General features: G+C 40.1%; 2 protein-coding genes across 2 annotated transcripts in view; both read left to right on the top strand.

Annotated features, from left to right (window-relative positions):
* Window positions 1–166, top strand: part of LOC143035529 (uncharacterized) — a 22,585-nt gene extending 22,419 nt beyond the window's left edge. Inside the window, exon 4 of the mRNA XM_076202400.1 lies at window positions 1–166. This exon is cut by the window's left edge and continues 581 nt beyond it. The gene's annotated coding sequence lies outside the window, so the exon portion shown is untranslated.
* Window positions 167–14,001: 13,835 nt separating this feature from the next.
* LOC143033895 (uncharacterized) lies at window positions 14,002–16,182 on the top strand. The gene is made up of 2 exons (XM_076199519.1): window positions 14,002–14,519; window positions 15,828–16,182. The coding sequence occupies exons 1-2, from the start codon at window positions 14,482–14,484 to the stop codon at window positions 16,132–16,134; spliced, it is 345 nt and encodes a 114-aa protein (XP_076055634.1). The 5' UTR covers window positions 14,002–14,481; the 3' UTR covers window positions 16,135–16,182.
* Window positions 16,183–16,425: the final 243 nt, after the last annotated feature.

Here is a 16,425-nt window from a genome sequence, read left to right as displayed (position 1 = left end):
TAATATCAATGTTAATCATAATAATAATTGACCATATATAGTCTGAGCTCAGCGTTGATCCCTGGCCAGAAAGTCTAGCGTCGTTCATCGCCCTCAGGATTCGACTCTTTTACTGCCGGAGGTTGCTCTTTGTTGAATAAAAGCACTTGGCGGCAACCAGGACAAACTTTTTAATTCTACCCTAACAATAGAGAGGTTATTAATCATCACCGATGATCTAATTAGAAACTAGTTCATCGGGGAGATAGAACTGTTTTTTTTTTTTTCTATTTAATATGAAATCGCCATACGTCTAATTGATGGAGACGCTCACGTCAGGACTCAAAGGAGGGGCTCTGTACTAATAGCTATCAATTCTATACTGGTCTGAGATCTCTTCAAGCCGGATAAAAGCACCTGGTCTTAAACAGAACGAAGGGTTTCATTGTCCCAGTTGGGAATGCAACCCGTGTGGGGGTTGATCAAGGTCATTCCTATCTGAATGAAATCGTACAACCTTACCAAGGAAAAGTCTCTAAATAACCTGATCGAGATTTGAGCTAAATCCTTGATTGAAATGTTCACTCTCTTTAGTACGGCAGATCTCTCTTTTTAAACTGAATGAGATCACTTGCCGTCGGCTCGAACATAATAGGTAAAAATGAGTGAATGAATGGGTGGATGAATGAATGAATGCAAGAAGAAAGGAAGGAAGGAAGGATTTTTTTTTTTTTTTTTTTTACAATTTAGTTGGTACACGATCGCAAAAGCCAATATGCAGTAAATCGCTTATCTAACACAATAGTCTGGAATAATGAAATCTAGTTGTTTTATACGCACTCACGGTCATATATGAGCTCAGCTCTATTCCGAGATGGAAATAGCTGTCTATCACGAATCCAGCACGTGATCTAAGACCATGGTGAATCACACAGGAACACAAACACACACAAGCATGCATGCATGTACTCACACACATGCATGCACGTTGTAATCCTCCTTTCCGCATCATCATGTGTTATCATTAATTATTATTATTACAATTAGGATATATTTTTGAATTAGGTAGCTTTTTTGTGTGTGTGTTTTGTGCTCTAGTCTGTGCGTTCCAGAGTACCTTCAAGGTGTTGCATTCATCGTGATTTACTACTAGCCATTGCCAAATCAACCTTAGTACATGATGCCTCTCTCTTTCTCCTACTTCCCATGCATGTGCCATTTGATTTTCTATATTCTGTATATAGTAAAGGAAAATGTATAGTACAATGAGTATCACATTTTAGGATTATAACAAACTATTTCAATAAATTCTGTGACACGTGGCAGCACTTTTCCTTCATTTTGCCACGCCGAGGTGTCACAGGTGTGTTGTAGGTGGCAATAAAAGCATCAAAGATAAATTGAAACATGTATTGAGCCACCATAAACAATATACTCTGAAGTAAATTAAGAGCTTATTTACACGAGAAAGGTTAATTAACGACTTACAAGCGACGCCACCAAGCTCAGATTTGGCGGGAAACCGTCGTGCATCGGGATGAACGCTTGTTTTCCCCAACACATTCGTATACAAAGTTACACTCTTTATAACAACAGACAATGCAATCAATATTGAAATTAATGTCCAACAACATCCATACCAATGAACAATACAATGGGGAAAATATATAACTCCCAATTGAGCAATACGTACTGTAAGTATAATACACAACACAATTGTACGATGCATGCTACAACGTGTGGTAAGTGCCAAACACGCAGTATTTTTGGTAGGAGTTTATTGCGGAGGTCTACACACAAGTATGGCAGGAAGTGATCTGTCACAAGCGAATGCTTGGGGGCCTAGCTTGGGCAATAAGACGCGCCCGTGGCCTACTTTCTGATACATTGTTGCTAGGCGGGAAAAATATTGGGCAAAACAATACATACTAACATATCTAGGTATATACATAAGAATGTACAGAGACAAGAGAACAATCACATATAATGATGAATATGCATGCAAAATGGTTAAGGGTAACATATATGTAGTACCTTAATGCTATGACGTGTAGCGTACGCCTAATGACGCACATATATTCGGTTATGTAATTATGTATAGGGCATTTGTATAATGTAATGACTACATAGGCTTACTTATACAAAAAATTACAATAGATATATGTCGATATTAAGTACTCATGTATAATAAAGAAGTGTTACATATACAATAAAGGAGATACATGTACAATAAATATATACAACAATTAAGTAAGGAAGGGCTTGGCTACAAACGTACCACACCATCACAGGTGAGACAGGTGGGACTGGGTGGGTGATCGTTGCTATAATCCTAAAAAAGTGACATTCATTGTATTATACGGTTTCATTTACTATTTACAAAAAAAGAAAAAGAAAAAAAATCAAATAGCACTTAGATGGGAAATAAAAGACGCCGAACTACGTGAACTCTCCCTACCACGTGACCTCTTGGCGACCACCGTGGGTCGGCGTCTTTTCGACACAAATCAGAAATCGCCTCAACTTCAAGAAGACTAAATTATTGTAACCGTGCGCTGTTGCGTGTGTGTGGGTGTGATCATCTTACATGTACATAAGCAATTGTATCTAGCCATATGCTGTGTGTGACCATTATAGACATATATTAAAAAAGTGTTTAACGTACCATATATTTTTGTGGGCTTCCTGATTGTTTCAGGAGTCAACAAAAGTGGTTCCCAGCGGTGAGATAGTAAAACGAAGACAGTGATTTTGCAGCAGTAAAATATCGAAAAAAGGTCGACGATAGTAGCTACTAAGTGTCTCATAATGTTAGAACATTCTCGTCGCGTAATTTGTAAAGAAACACGCAACTCATGATCACCATCACAAGACTGTCATCACACATCACTGCTCAAGACGGACCTCGCCGGCAGATTCATCAATGAGCTTTCTACGAGACGAATACAGATGCAGTTTTTGTATCAGATATAAAGATTTATTCTCCAAGTAAGCATCATCAGTAAAGTTATCTACGATCTTCTTACAAGACTTTTAGATCCATCGAGCCGACATGCATCGTCAAAAAACCGATAAGCCAGCCACTTCATCCGCTCCACACCATCTTTCGCCACAACGTCCTCGCCATTACACGCTCCTAATTGCTTGGTCTTCTAATGTTTATTTTATTATTATCACCATTCTGTGCCCATTTTCTTTTGATATATCAATCATATTTTCCAAATATCACATCTCATTAAATAAATTATATTGTTCAAATTTTACAGTATCGACATCTATTCTATCATACGGCTTCAAACATCAAAATGTTAGGACCAACTGCACAGTAAATAGATTATACGATTTTTTTCTGGCATTTCGTAAATTTCAATATTGATAAGAATTCACGTACAGTTTTTTCATAATTTGTCTCCAATTACGCACGCTCAAAACGGTATCTCAAAATCTCAGAAAATTCAATTCCTACGAGCGCAGGCGGTAACAATGCCCTAGTCAACACCCTGTCCAACCACGAATATGAATCAAATGGCTCTAACATTTCTGTGCATAATTTCTTAATAACATTGATAACGAAATTAAACAAAGAAATATCTCTGACGAATCTGCAAAAACTGCATTTCTCAAAGGTCGTATAGATCATAGTAATAACAAAATAGGACATCCCATCCAGTCTGATGCGTCTGATGAAGCAGTAATATACGCAGACTTTCAAAACTTTCTCGAAAACTCTTCGGCGAATTATCACAGCAAAGTGCCTTGTCCCCTCTGTTTCAACTTGCACGTGATCACAATGTTGCACCATATTTCAGTAAGGAAGAAGGCGTAAAGTAGGCCTCTATTGGCTATTTTCAAATATCCAAACTACATCCAAATACCATGAAAGGGCATCCCACTACGAGTTCAAACCAGAGACCACTCTCGTTTTGATGACACGGTCAAAAGCACTGTAGACATTTCTGTTCAGTCAATTACATTTATACATATACATATACCAAAGGCTTTTTCCCCATTACACGGGGGGTAGCCAAAAAGAAAAAGGTAGAGAAACCACTCCCACACATTCTATTCCCTACATATTCCACTCCCCTCCAACCTCCTCCCTCCCTCTCATCTTGGCACCTCCTGGATGACGGGTGATCCCTGCATCCTATCCACTGCTCTGGGTCAGAAGCAGTGTCGCAAGATACAGCACATCCACAGCAAGGCCACTTCATTAATTCGGCGACCCCCCCTCTCCGTCCCCTCATGCAGAAAAGGAGAAGACAGGGAGAAATTCCTTCGGGCTGCGTCAAATTTTTCTCATACATACTTCCTCACCCCCCATCCCCCACCCACTCCCCCTAAATGCATCACAGCATCATCCATACACAACCCTTCTCCATTCACCCCTATCTTCTGTCCTCTCCCGTCCTTCCTCTACAGACATTCCTCTCTTTTGCAATGCCCCTTTTACCCCATCCATCCATCTCATCCTAGGACGCCCCCTCATATTCACTCCTTCCACCTCTGCCTTCCACACCTCTTTCACTAATCTTTCTTCACTCATTCTATCCATGTGTCCAAACCATCCTAATACTCTATCTCCCAGTTCCCTTTCCACCCTCGTTCTCCTCCTCATCTCCTCATTTCTCACTCTATCTAGAATAGTAACCCCTATCATACTTCTCAGACATTTCATCTCATACACATTCAAACTCCTTCTCTCTTCCTCTCTCATGTTCCATGTTTCTGCCCTGTTTCTGCCCTATACAGTGGTGTCGGCACAATCACTTCTTCATATAACCTCCTCTTAGCATCCATTCCCAGATGTCTATTTCTCATTACACTTTTCAATCCACCAAGGCATTTACTCGCTTCTCTCAATCTACATTCTACCTCCACGCCAACTCCTTCCTTTCCCGCCACATTCCCGTTCTCCTCCTCATCTCCTCATTTCTCACTCTATCTAGAATAGTAACCCCTATCATACTTCTCAGACATTTCATCTCAAACACATTCAAACTCCTTCTCTCTTCCTCTCTCATGTTCCATGTTTCTGCCCTGTTTCTGCCCTATACAGTGGTGTCGGCACAATCACTTCTTCATACAACCTCCTCTTAGCATCCATTCCCAGATGTCTATTTCTCATTACACTTTTCAATCCACCAAAGCATTTACTCGCTTCTCTCAATCTACATTCTACCTCCACGCCAACTCCTTCCTTTCCCGCCACATTCGCATCCAAGTATCTAAAACTATCCACTTCCTCCAGTCTCTCTCCCTTAATGCTAACTTCCAGCCTGCTGTCACTCTCTCCCCTTGTACATCTCATCACTTTACTTTTACTCACATTTATGTTCAGCTTCCTTCTTTCACACACCTTCTCAAACTCTATCACTAACTTCCTCAATCTCTCCTCTGATCCTGCTACAAGCGCAGTGTCGTCAGCAAACAACAGCTGGCTCACCTCCCACTTTTTCCCATTTTCTTTAACCATCTACAACCCCTGACGCACCAACCTTGCATTCACCTCTCGCACCTCCCCATCCATGTATAGATTGAACAGCCAGGTCGACAAAACACATCCCTGACGAAGTCCCACCTTTACCTCAAAACATTCACTACTCTCGTAGAAACTCTTGACTGCTCTTAACAGCTTCCCTCCTATCCTATATGTTTGCAGTACATCCCACAGTGTCTTCCTGTCTACCCTGTCGTAAGCCTTTTCCAGATCCATAAAATCCTAGAAGACATCCTTATCTTTTCCTATAGCTTTCTTACATATCTGTCTTACCACAAAAATCTGATCTACACAACCCCTACCTATCCTAAGACCACACTGTTCCTCACCAATTACTCCCTCTGTTCCTCTTCTAATCCTCTCAATCAAGACCCTCCCATAAGCCTTCCCAACTACACTCAACAAGCTGATCCCTATGAAACTTCTACACTCACACTTGTCCCCCTTTCCCTTGTAAAGCGAAACAATACAGGCACTTCTCCAGTCCTCCGGCACTCTACCCTCTCTTAAACAAACATTAAATAACCTCACCAGCCAGTCCACCATCACTGTACCTACTTTCTTCAGACATTCTGCATGGCAACCATCCAACCCAGGTGCCTTACCTGCTCTCATCATCTTCACAGCTGCTTTCACTTCATCCTTCCATATTTCTCCTCCATTTTTCTCATTCATCACTGTCATTTTCTTAGCATTTCCCACTGCAACTATCTTTCCCTCCCTATCCTCCTTCACATTTAGCAACTCCCTAAAATACTCTGCCCACCTTCCTCTCACTGCCTTCTCTTCCATTACCATCTCCCAATCTGCACCTTTTACCTTTTCTTCTCTACTTGATTCGCCTCCTTTTCCTCTTTTAATTTCTTTCCAAAATATCTTTCTATTACTTTCCAATTTTACTGTCATACTCTTAGCCCATTTCACATCTACTCTCCTCTTTGCTTCTGTTATCTTATGCTTAACTTCCCTTCTTTTTACTTTGTACCTCTCATACGATTCTCTCGTCCTAATTTGTAGCCAATCTATGAATGCCTGCTTCTTCTTTTATACACCCTTCTTTGCTAACTCATCCCACCACTCACTATCCTTCCTTCTATTTCCTCCCGCCCTCCTTGTTCCACACACCCTCTTTGCACACCTTATGACTCCCTCCTTGAGCCATCCCTATTCCTCCTCCACTCCTATTTGTACTCTATCCTTCACTCCCTCCCACTCATCTCTCAGCTTCTTATACTCCTCCTTTTCTTTCTCATTTAAGCAGTTCACTCTAAGTACCTCCCTACCTTATGCCCTTTTCCCTTTTCTCCACCTATTCTCCACTCTCATGCAGTTGATACTTTAGGGTCTTTATGAGCCACTCATCATTTTGTCTGTGATAGAGAAATGATGAAACTTTTATAGTACGACTGTCCCTCCGTTATGCTGTCCCCAACCCCTTGTTCCTGACATGTACCATTTCTCTGGATATTCATTTCCTTTTTTCGCCTACCCTGTTGTGAGGGAAAAGAATGCTACCACCAAGTCTTCCCACTTGAGTCATGAGATGCGAAAAAAAAACGGGACGGGGGATGGGATTAGGAGTCCTACTACTTGTAGCCCCTAGGGACATTCCTAAAAAAAGTAAAGGCATAAGAGGGTCTGGGAGTTTTCCAACCAGTACCCTAAGGTTTGAGTCTTTTAATGTGCCTGGATGTGGTGCAGATGAGACTAAAAGGGAAGAGATAGACAGTATGTTTGTGAGAAGAAAGATGGATATGCTGGCTTTGAGTGAAACTAAAATGAAAGGGATGGGCGAGTGTGAGTTTGGGAGTGTAGTTGGGAGGTTCTCAGGAGTGAAGAGGGAATGAGGGAGAGAAGGGGTGGCTATACTAGTAAGTGAAGAGATAAGTAAGCGGGTAGTGGAGTGGAAGGAGGTTTCTTCAAGGTTGATGTGGATGAAGGTGAAGCTGGGAAGGGAGAGGTGGGTTTTTGTAAGTGCGTATGGGCCTGGTAGTGAGGAAAGGGAGGCTTTTTGGGTAAATTTAAATGAGTGCATAAAGGGATTAAGGAGAAATGTCAATGTAGTTGTATTGGGAGACCTGAATGCTGGGGTAGGAAACAAACCAATAGACGGAGTTATTGGGAATTATGGAATTCCAGGTAAAAATCGTAGTGGAGAGTTGATGGTGGAGATGTGTTTTGAAAGAGAGTTGATGAGAGCAAATACAGTGTTTAGGAAGAAAGTCAAGCATAAGTACACATTGGAGAGGGTGGTGGATGGAAGGGTGGCAGATAGAGTGTTAATGGACTATGTAGTGTCATCAGGAGCATGGTAGGAAGAGTTAAGGATGTGTATGTTCTAAGGTGAAAGAGTGGGAGAATATCAGATCATTTTCTGGTGGAAGTTACATTTACAAATCTTATTATTCAGTCTCAACTGTAGTCCTACAACAGAGACAGTCACGCTTACATTTTCGATATCAACAACATTCTGCACCACCTTCACGTTCAGCCTAACGCAGAGGGATTCCAATTTTTGCTCTCGTCTAGGTCATTATGAAAACATTTGTTTTAAGAGAAATCAAATCTTGGAACCTCGCTATTGTGGTTATCATCAATGGAATTTTCATACAACGGACCAATATAAGAAATTAGCGATGTAGTGTTCACAACCTTCACAGCAGCCTCACTTATGACCGTCAAGCATGACACATTGACCATCCTGCCAGTAAATTCACTTCTTAATTCTCATAAATGGATACATGCTTTATCAGTCTCAGCCACGGTTAACATTCCTTTATCTCTCTTAATAGATATACGTTCCCCAGTCAGTATTATGTCTCTAACATCATGTTAGGCTAAATGTCTATGTATGATTATTGGAAAATAAGGACATAGGCAAAGTTGGAACCATACATGAATATATAATTGGAGAGTAAGAGAAGGATCCCACGAATGTGTGTTGTGTGTATGTGCGCACGTGCGTCTATGCATGTGTGTGCATTTGTATATATGTGTAATGTGTGTGAGACAATGAGAATGAATTAGAAACGCAGATATAAAATGCCTTTAGTAAACCCTATTAAACCATTATAATATTCGATGCCAAACTGGGGTAGCTATTTCAAGTTGTGAGATAGCGATTAGTTGTGTTTCAGTGATCAGCGCCGAAGAGGTACAATCTCTATATAGTAGAATTGTAGCCTTAGAGAAGACTATTGAGGGCCTTATAGAAGAGAATCGAGTTCTTCGCTCGAAAGCCCAAAACACGGACAACAAACCATGTTTGGAACCTGGGTGGAAAACGGTGGCACCCCCCCCCCCCAAAAAAAAAAAAAAAAAAAATACGGAGAGATGGTAAAAAGCCCTAACCAGAGCACGAAGAAACAAAGATGCAAGAGAAAAAGGGTAGAACAGTCTCTAGATTCCTGCGACAAGGACAAAGATAGGAAGCATAGGATCCACGTGTGTTTCCCAAGGGCGGGGATAGATGATGATTGAGAAAGGATTGAAGAGTGTATAGTTGGGAGAGGTGAGAAGCCCATTGTTTGTTTGAGTACAAGGGGGAGGATGATATGGGCAAGTCAGGGAGTGAGGAATTGTTTACGTGGTTCCGGATGCGCTAGATAAGATTAGGAATAAGGAAAGGGTTCCTGTTGTGTGTGGAATCCTTTCTAGGTGTAGAGTTGGAGGCATGTGGCATTCCAGGGCTATTGCTATAAATTGCAGCCTGGAAAACATTGTAAGGCCAAAGGATGGGCATTTGTCAACAACTGGGATCGCTTTTACGGCAAGAATTATTTATATACAAGCAACGGGGTACACTTGTCACCCAAAGGATTTCGGCTCCTTGCTCAATCCCTTCAGCGAGAAGTAGGCATCCTGCGGGTAGATTACGTGGGAGTCAGGGGGTGAGAGAAGTATCGGAAGCCAAGAGAAACAACTCAGAGAGAGAGAGAGAGAGAGAGAGAGTGTGTGTGAAAAGAATCACCTAATCAGGTGGAGGGAAGATACACTAAAAGTTTACTATACAAACAGCAGGAGATTAACGAATGAAAATTATTTGCTGCGAGGTAAAGCATATGTAGAGAGATTTTATATTACAACTATTAGTGAATCCTGGATCAATAAGAACATAAGAACATAAGAACATAAGAAATAAAGGAGACTGCAAAAGACCATAAGGCCTACACTAGGCAGCTCCGTATCCATCACCACCTGTCGTCCCCATCCATAAAGTTGTCTAATCGTTTTTTAAAACAACTGATAGTTTCAGCGCTTACTACGTGGTTACTAAGTCTATTCCATTCATCGACCACCCTATTTGTAAACCAATTCTTGCCTATTTCCTTCTTAAATCTAAATTTGTCCAGTTTATACCCATTACTGCGAGTCCTGCCCTGTTGTTTTATTATGATGACCTTGTTTGCATCACCCTTGTTATAGCCTTTGATCCACTTGAACACTTCTATTAGATCACCCCGCACTCTGCGTCTTTCCAGAGAGTGTAAGTTTAGGTGCTTAAGCCTCTCTTCGTAAGGCAAATTTCCGAGTCCTTGTATCATTTTGGTCATTCTTCTCTGTACTGATTCTAGTGAATTTATGTCCATTTTGTAGGACGGAGACCAAAACTGTACCGCATAGTCAAGGATGGGTCTAACTATCGCTAGATAGAGTTTAATAATTACCTCTGCACTTCTATTTGTTACCGTCCTAGCAATGAAGCCTAATGCGCTGTTTGCTTTATTTCTGGCGCTAATGCACTGCTTCCTGGTTTTAAGGTCCGGACTCACCAGAACTCCCAAGTCCCTCTCGCACTCAGATTTGTCTAAAAACGTGTCATCTAAGTTGTATCTATTTTCGGGGTTGTGTAGCCCTACGTTTAACACGCTACACTTAGAGATATTGAAGTTCATTTGCCATTTCACCGACCGTGTTAACAGTTTATTAAGATCATCCTGCAGAATCTGGGCGTCTTCTCCTGACCTAATTAGGCGTCCTATTTTAGTGTCGTCCGCAAACTTACTAACATCACTATTTAACCCATCGTCTAAGTCGTTTATATACATAATGAACAATAAGGGACCCAAAACCGAGCCCTGGGGGACCCCGCTAGTAACATTGCCCCACCTAGATTTTATTCCATTTATGGTGACCCGCTGTTTTCTGTTACTAATCCAAGCTCTAATCCATTCTAACACTTTTCCTCCTATGCCATGGGCTTTGATTTTATTTAGTAGTCTCTGGTGTGGCACTTTGTCGAACGCTTTGCTAAAGTCAAGGTAAATAACATCGTAATTTTCATTGTTGTCTGACGCCTTATATACCTTAGTGTAAAAGGATAGAAGATTAGTCACGCATGACTTACCTTTGGAGAAACCATGCTGTGAATCACGAATTAAATTATGCCCTTCAATGTGTTCTCTGAGTCTATTTACTATTATTGATTCAAGCATTTTTCCTATAACCGATGTCAAACTGATTGGCCTGTAGTTGCATATGGTCGATCTATCTCCCTTCTTAAAAACAGGAACAACGTTTGCCTGCCTCCAAGCAGTTGGAACAGAACCAGTGTCTACCGATTTATTGAATATTTCAGTTAACTGGTCGCAGATTTCAAATTTACACTCTTTAAGCATTCTTGGAAAAATTTCGTCCGGACCCGGAGATTTTGTAGCTTTAAGTCTGTCAATCTGCTTGATAACTTCTTCTTTACTAATGCTGATATTAGTTAGGCTATTTTCTTCATCCCCTCTGAAAATCGGATCGCAGTCAGGTACTTTGTCTAACCTCTCATTAGTAAACACCGATAGAAAATAATTGTTAAACTCCTCACTCATTTTTTCTTCCGATTCTATCATGACATTTTCATCGTTTTTAATTGGTCCTATTCTTTCTTTATTTTTTGTTCTATAGAGGTGAAAGAAACCCTTTGGGTTGGATTTTGCTTGACTGGCAACCTTGATTTCATAATTACGTTTCGCTGAACGTGTATTCCTTTTAACCAGCTTTGCCATTTCGTTATATCTTGATCTAAGGTGTGATTCCCCGTTTTTTATTTTTACGTAAAGTCCTCTTTTAATTCCGATCTCATGTTTCAATCTGTCCGTCATCCATTTGGGAGTATTACTATTTTTCGTATTGACTTTAGGGGGATAAATGTGTTTTGTGCATTAATAATTAGATCTGCCAGATTGCTATACATCTCATCCAAAGTACTGACCTGATTTTTGGGCCGTCGCCCCGAATCGACCTGACCCAAGGCACGCGCATCACTCTCTTTGACCCAGACCTGACCTAAGGTATGCGTATTTCTCTCTTTGACCCAGACCTGACCCAAGGTACGCGTATCCTCCTTGACCCACTTCTGACTATCAGCCCCGCAACGAGAATCAAGAATGTTTGAAACGTCCGGATTGTTTTTCGTATTCAATTTCAAATAGGTTTTTATATTGTCAAAGTTTGCTTTCCTGAAGTCTGGTACTTGAACGTTATTTGTACTTTTTATTTTTTCCCAAATAATATTAAATCTTATTTCTTGATGATCGCTAAAGCCTAGACTATCGCCCACTATTATGCTGCTAATTTGGTGCTCATTATTTGTTAGAATTAAGTCCAGGGTATTTTGTCCCCTCGTAGGATCGGTAATCATTTGTTTTAGGAAATTATCCTGCACCACATCTAGGAATTGTTTCGCTTCATGATCTCCTATTAAAGTTTCCCAGTCAATGTTTCTATAGTTAAAATCTCCCATGATTACAACGTTTTTGTACTGGGACGCTCTGTGAATTTCATGAATTAGGGAATCAGTCTGCTCAATGCTAAGGTTAGGAGGTCTATACAAGACGCCAATAATAACTTTCTTATTCTTGCCTATAATCTCTACCCAAACAGATTCCGTACAGTCCTCTTCCTTAATCGAATTGTTGATAATACAGTTTAATGTATTTTTAACGAAAAGTGCTACACCTCCCCCATTCCTGCCGACCCTATCCTTATGAAAAAACTTATATCCTTCTATTTCGATTTCCGGAAGGAAATGTTTATCAGCCATGTTGATCCAGGATTCAGTAATTGCTATAATATCGAAATTTTCTACGCATGCTTTACCTCGCAGCAAATCAATTTTGTTAATTATGCTCCTACTATTTGTATAGTAAACTTTAAGTTTATCTTCCCTCCACCTGCTTTGGTGATTTTTTGTACAGTCCTCTAAGTTGTTTCTATTTCCTAAACTATATTCCAATACTTCCCCCCCTACTCCCACATAATCTACCCGAAAAAACCCTGTAGGATGCCTACTTCTCGCTCAAGGGATTCAGCAAGGAGCCGAAATCCTTTGGGAGACAAGTGCACTCCGTCCCTTGTGTATAGGTGATTCTTACCATAAAAGCGGTCCCAGTTGTCGACAAATGCCCATCCATTAGCCTTACAATGTTTTGCCAGCCTGCAATTCATTGCAATAGCCCTGGAATGCCACATGCCTCCAACTCTACGCCTCGGAAGGATTCCACATACTACAGGAACACCTCCCCTATTTCTGATCTTGTCTAGCGCATCTCGGTACCGCGCAAATAATTCCTCACTCCCTACCTTACCTATATCATATGGCCGATAGACATTATTTTTCTCTTTATTTATTTATTTATTTATTTATTTATTTATTTATCTATTTACTTATTTATTTATTTCTACAAGGATAGGGTTGGCAGGACTGTGGGAGTAGTATTTTTCGTTAAAACAACAATAAATTGTATTATCAACATTTCGATTATATAAGGGGATGGTACGGAATATATTTGAGTGGAGATTATAGACAATAATAAGAAACTTATTACTGGCGTCCTATATAGACCTAACCTCAGCATTGAGCAGATTGATCCCCTGATTCATGAAATTCGCAGGGCGTCCCAGTATAAAAACGTTGTGATCATGGGAGATTTTAATTATAGAAACATTGACTGGGGAAATTTTAGTAGGAGATCAGGAAGCGCAAAGTTTCTTAGATGTGGTGCAGGATAATTTCCTAAAACAAAGGACTACCGATCCTACGAGGGTAGAGAATACTCTCGACTTACTTTTAGCCAATAATGAGCACAGAACGAGACACATAAAAGTGGTAGATAGTCTAAGCTCTAGCAATCATCAAGAAATAAAATCTAATACTATTTGGGAAGATTCAGATAGTACGAATAACGTTCTAGTACCGGACCGACCAAGGGGGCTATGACAGGGTAAGGTACATGGTCAGTCCGGATGTCATTAGTGCAGTCAGATGTCGAGTCACGGAAGGTAATATGCGCACCTTGGGTCAGGTCACTTACAAGTGCAAGGCCAACAACCCGGTCAGCAATTTGGATTAAATGTACAGTAACCTAACATTTAATTCTAAATTCACAAAATAAATTTGTTCTCCTCAAGTCGATACGGAAAAATAGTAATACTCCCAAATGGATGATGGGCAGGCTGAAATATGAGATCGGAATGAAAAGAGGACTTCATGTAAGAAAAAAACAAAAAAGTATGGGGGAACATACATTAGATCCAAATATAACGATATAGCAAGACTGGTTAAAAAGAACACAAGCACAGCAAAACGTAACTATGAAATTAAGGTTGCCAGACAAACGAGATCCAACCCAAAGGGCTTCTTTCATCTCTACAGAACAAAAAATAAGAAAAGGATAGGCCCAATTAGAAACAACGAAGATGTCATGATAGAACTGGAGGAAAAATGAGTGAGGCGTTTAACAAATATTTTCTCTCGATGTTTACGAAGAAGAGGTTAGATAAGGTATCTGACTGCGATCCGATTAGTAAGGTAGAAGCAGTCAAACGGATTAAAGCTACAAATCCCTGGGTCCAGACTATTTTTTTCCGAGAGTGCTTAAAGAGTGTAAATTTGAAATCTGCTACCAGTTAATAGAAATATTTCATAAGTCGATAGACACTGGTTTTATGTCTATTGTTTGGGGACAGGCAAACGTTGTTCCTGTTTTCAAAAAGGGAGATATATCGTCTATATGCAACTACAGGCCAATCCGTTTGACATCAGTTATAGGTAAAATGCTTGAATCAATAATAGTTAATAGAATCAGATATCACATCGAGAGACATAATTTGATTCGTGACTCACAGTATGGTTTCTCCAAGGGTAAATCATGTGTGCCTAATATTCTATCTTTTCTCACTAAAGTATATAAGGTGTCAGATAACAATGATAGTTACAATGTTATTTACATTGACTTTAGCTAAGCGTTCGACAAGGTGCCCAGGGACTACTAAATAAATAAATGACGTAAAATCCAAATGGGGAAGGGTTTCTAGTGGAGTTCCCCAGGGCTCGGTTATGGGTCCCTTGTTGTTCATTATGTACATAAACGACTTGTACAATGAGATTAATAGCAGTGTTAGTAAGTTTACGGACGGCACTAAAATAGGACGCTTAATTAGGTCAGGAGACGAAGCCGAGATTCTGCAGGATGATCTTAACAAATTGTTCACATGGTCGGTGAAATGGCAAATGAACTTCAATATCTTAAAGTGCAGCGTGTTAAACGTAGGGCTACACAACCCCGAAAATAGATATAGCTTAGATAACACGTTTTTAGAGAAAAATGAGTGCGAGAGAGACTTGGGAATTCTAGTGAGTCCTGACCTTGCATCCAGGAAACAGTGCATTAGAGCCAGGAATAAAGCTAACAAAGCATTAGGTTTCATTGCTAGGACGGTTACAAATAGAAGTGCAGAGGTAATGATCAAACTCTATCTAGCGTTAAACCCATCCTTGATTATGCGGTACAGTTTTGGTCTCAGTCTTATAGAATAGACATCAGTTCACTAGAATCAGTACGGAGGAGAATGACCAAAATTATACATGAGCTTAGAAATTTACCTTACGAAGAGAGGCTTAAGCACCTTAACTCACACTCTCTGGAAAGACGCAGAGTGAATGGTGATCTAATGAAGGTGTTCAAGTGGTTCAAATGCTTAAAAAAAAAAAAAAAAAAAGGTGACGCAATGAAGGTTATCGTATTAAGACAACAGTGCAGGACTCACAGTAATGGAATTAATTTGGACAAACCTAGATTTCAGAAGGAAATAGGTAAGAATTGGTTTACTAATAGGGTGGTCAACGAATGGAATAGACTTAGTAACCATGTAGTGAGTGCTGAAACTATCGGTTGTTTTAAGAAACGGTTAGACAACTTTATGGATGGAGATAACAGGTGGTAATGGACTAGTGTAGGCTTTGTGGTCTCTTGCAATGAAGAGAAAAAAGTGCCACCCATTGCGGAAGGCACCAACACTTGTAGGAAGTGCACTGTAAAGGAGCCCAAATAACTAAGTGTAATTTGCTTTTTTCCAGCAATGACATGTGCAATATAGTGGGACTTGATCACGGTGGCTATGGTAAGCCACATCTTCCCCCTGTCCCAGAAAGTAACGCTAACTTGGTAGATCTAGTTGGACCTGATTCAAGCCAGTTCTTTACTATTATTGACATGCCTTGTCAGTTTCTCCATAAACCAGCCAGTGAATGGACAGATCATGACGATTATCTAAACATAGCTCGGATTATGAACAAGTTTCAAGTTGTCAATGAGACAGCAGAGGTATGTCATGACTTTGTCAATGTTACTAGAGATGAGAGGCGCTTTCAAGAAGTTCTTTAAGTAGTTGAAAATGACAGACGCTGTGTTCCTAATCAGCGTAAAAGATCATCCGGCTCTGAAGAAAAATCGTGGTTTCTTGCTGTTGAGAACTAAGTGAATGTGGATATGTGATAAAATGTCATAATGTATACCTTAAAAGAAATGTAATTTATATTTTTATTAATAAATTCAAGGAAACCAAATTATCTGTGTTAATAACCCTTACGAAAGTAATCATATAAACCACTAATAGGCGACTTGCCAAATGCGTAGAATCCCCAATTCTTTAAATTGCTGGTGCTAATTAGATAT

This window comes from Oratosquilla oratoria, chromosome 2 (assembly GCF_046742065.1).
Source record: "Oratosquilla oratoria isolate Oo_2021 chromosome 2, ASM4674206v1, whole genome shotgun sequence".
NCBI classification, from domain to species: domain Eukaryota; kingdom Metazoa; phylum Arthropoda; class Malacostraca; order Stomatopoda; family Squillidae; genus Oratosquilla; species Oratosquilla oratoria.
Note: the sequence above shows the minus strand (reverse complement) of the source record. Positions and strands in the feature narration are given on the sequence as shown.

Excerpts from the sequence above, each read along its gene's own strand:
- LOC143033895 (XM_076199519.1), top strand. The coding sequence starts at position 14,482 with ATGCAACTACAGGCCAATCCGTTTGACATCAGTTATAG. Across the intron at positions 14,520-15,827 it reads CCGTTTGACATCAGTTATAG|CAATGACATGTGCAATATAG; the intron begins GTAAAATGCTTG and ends GCTTTTTTCCAG.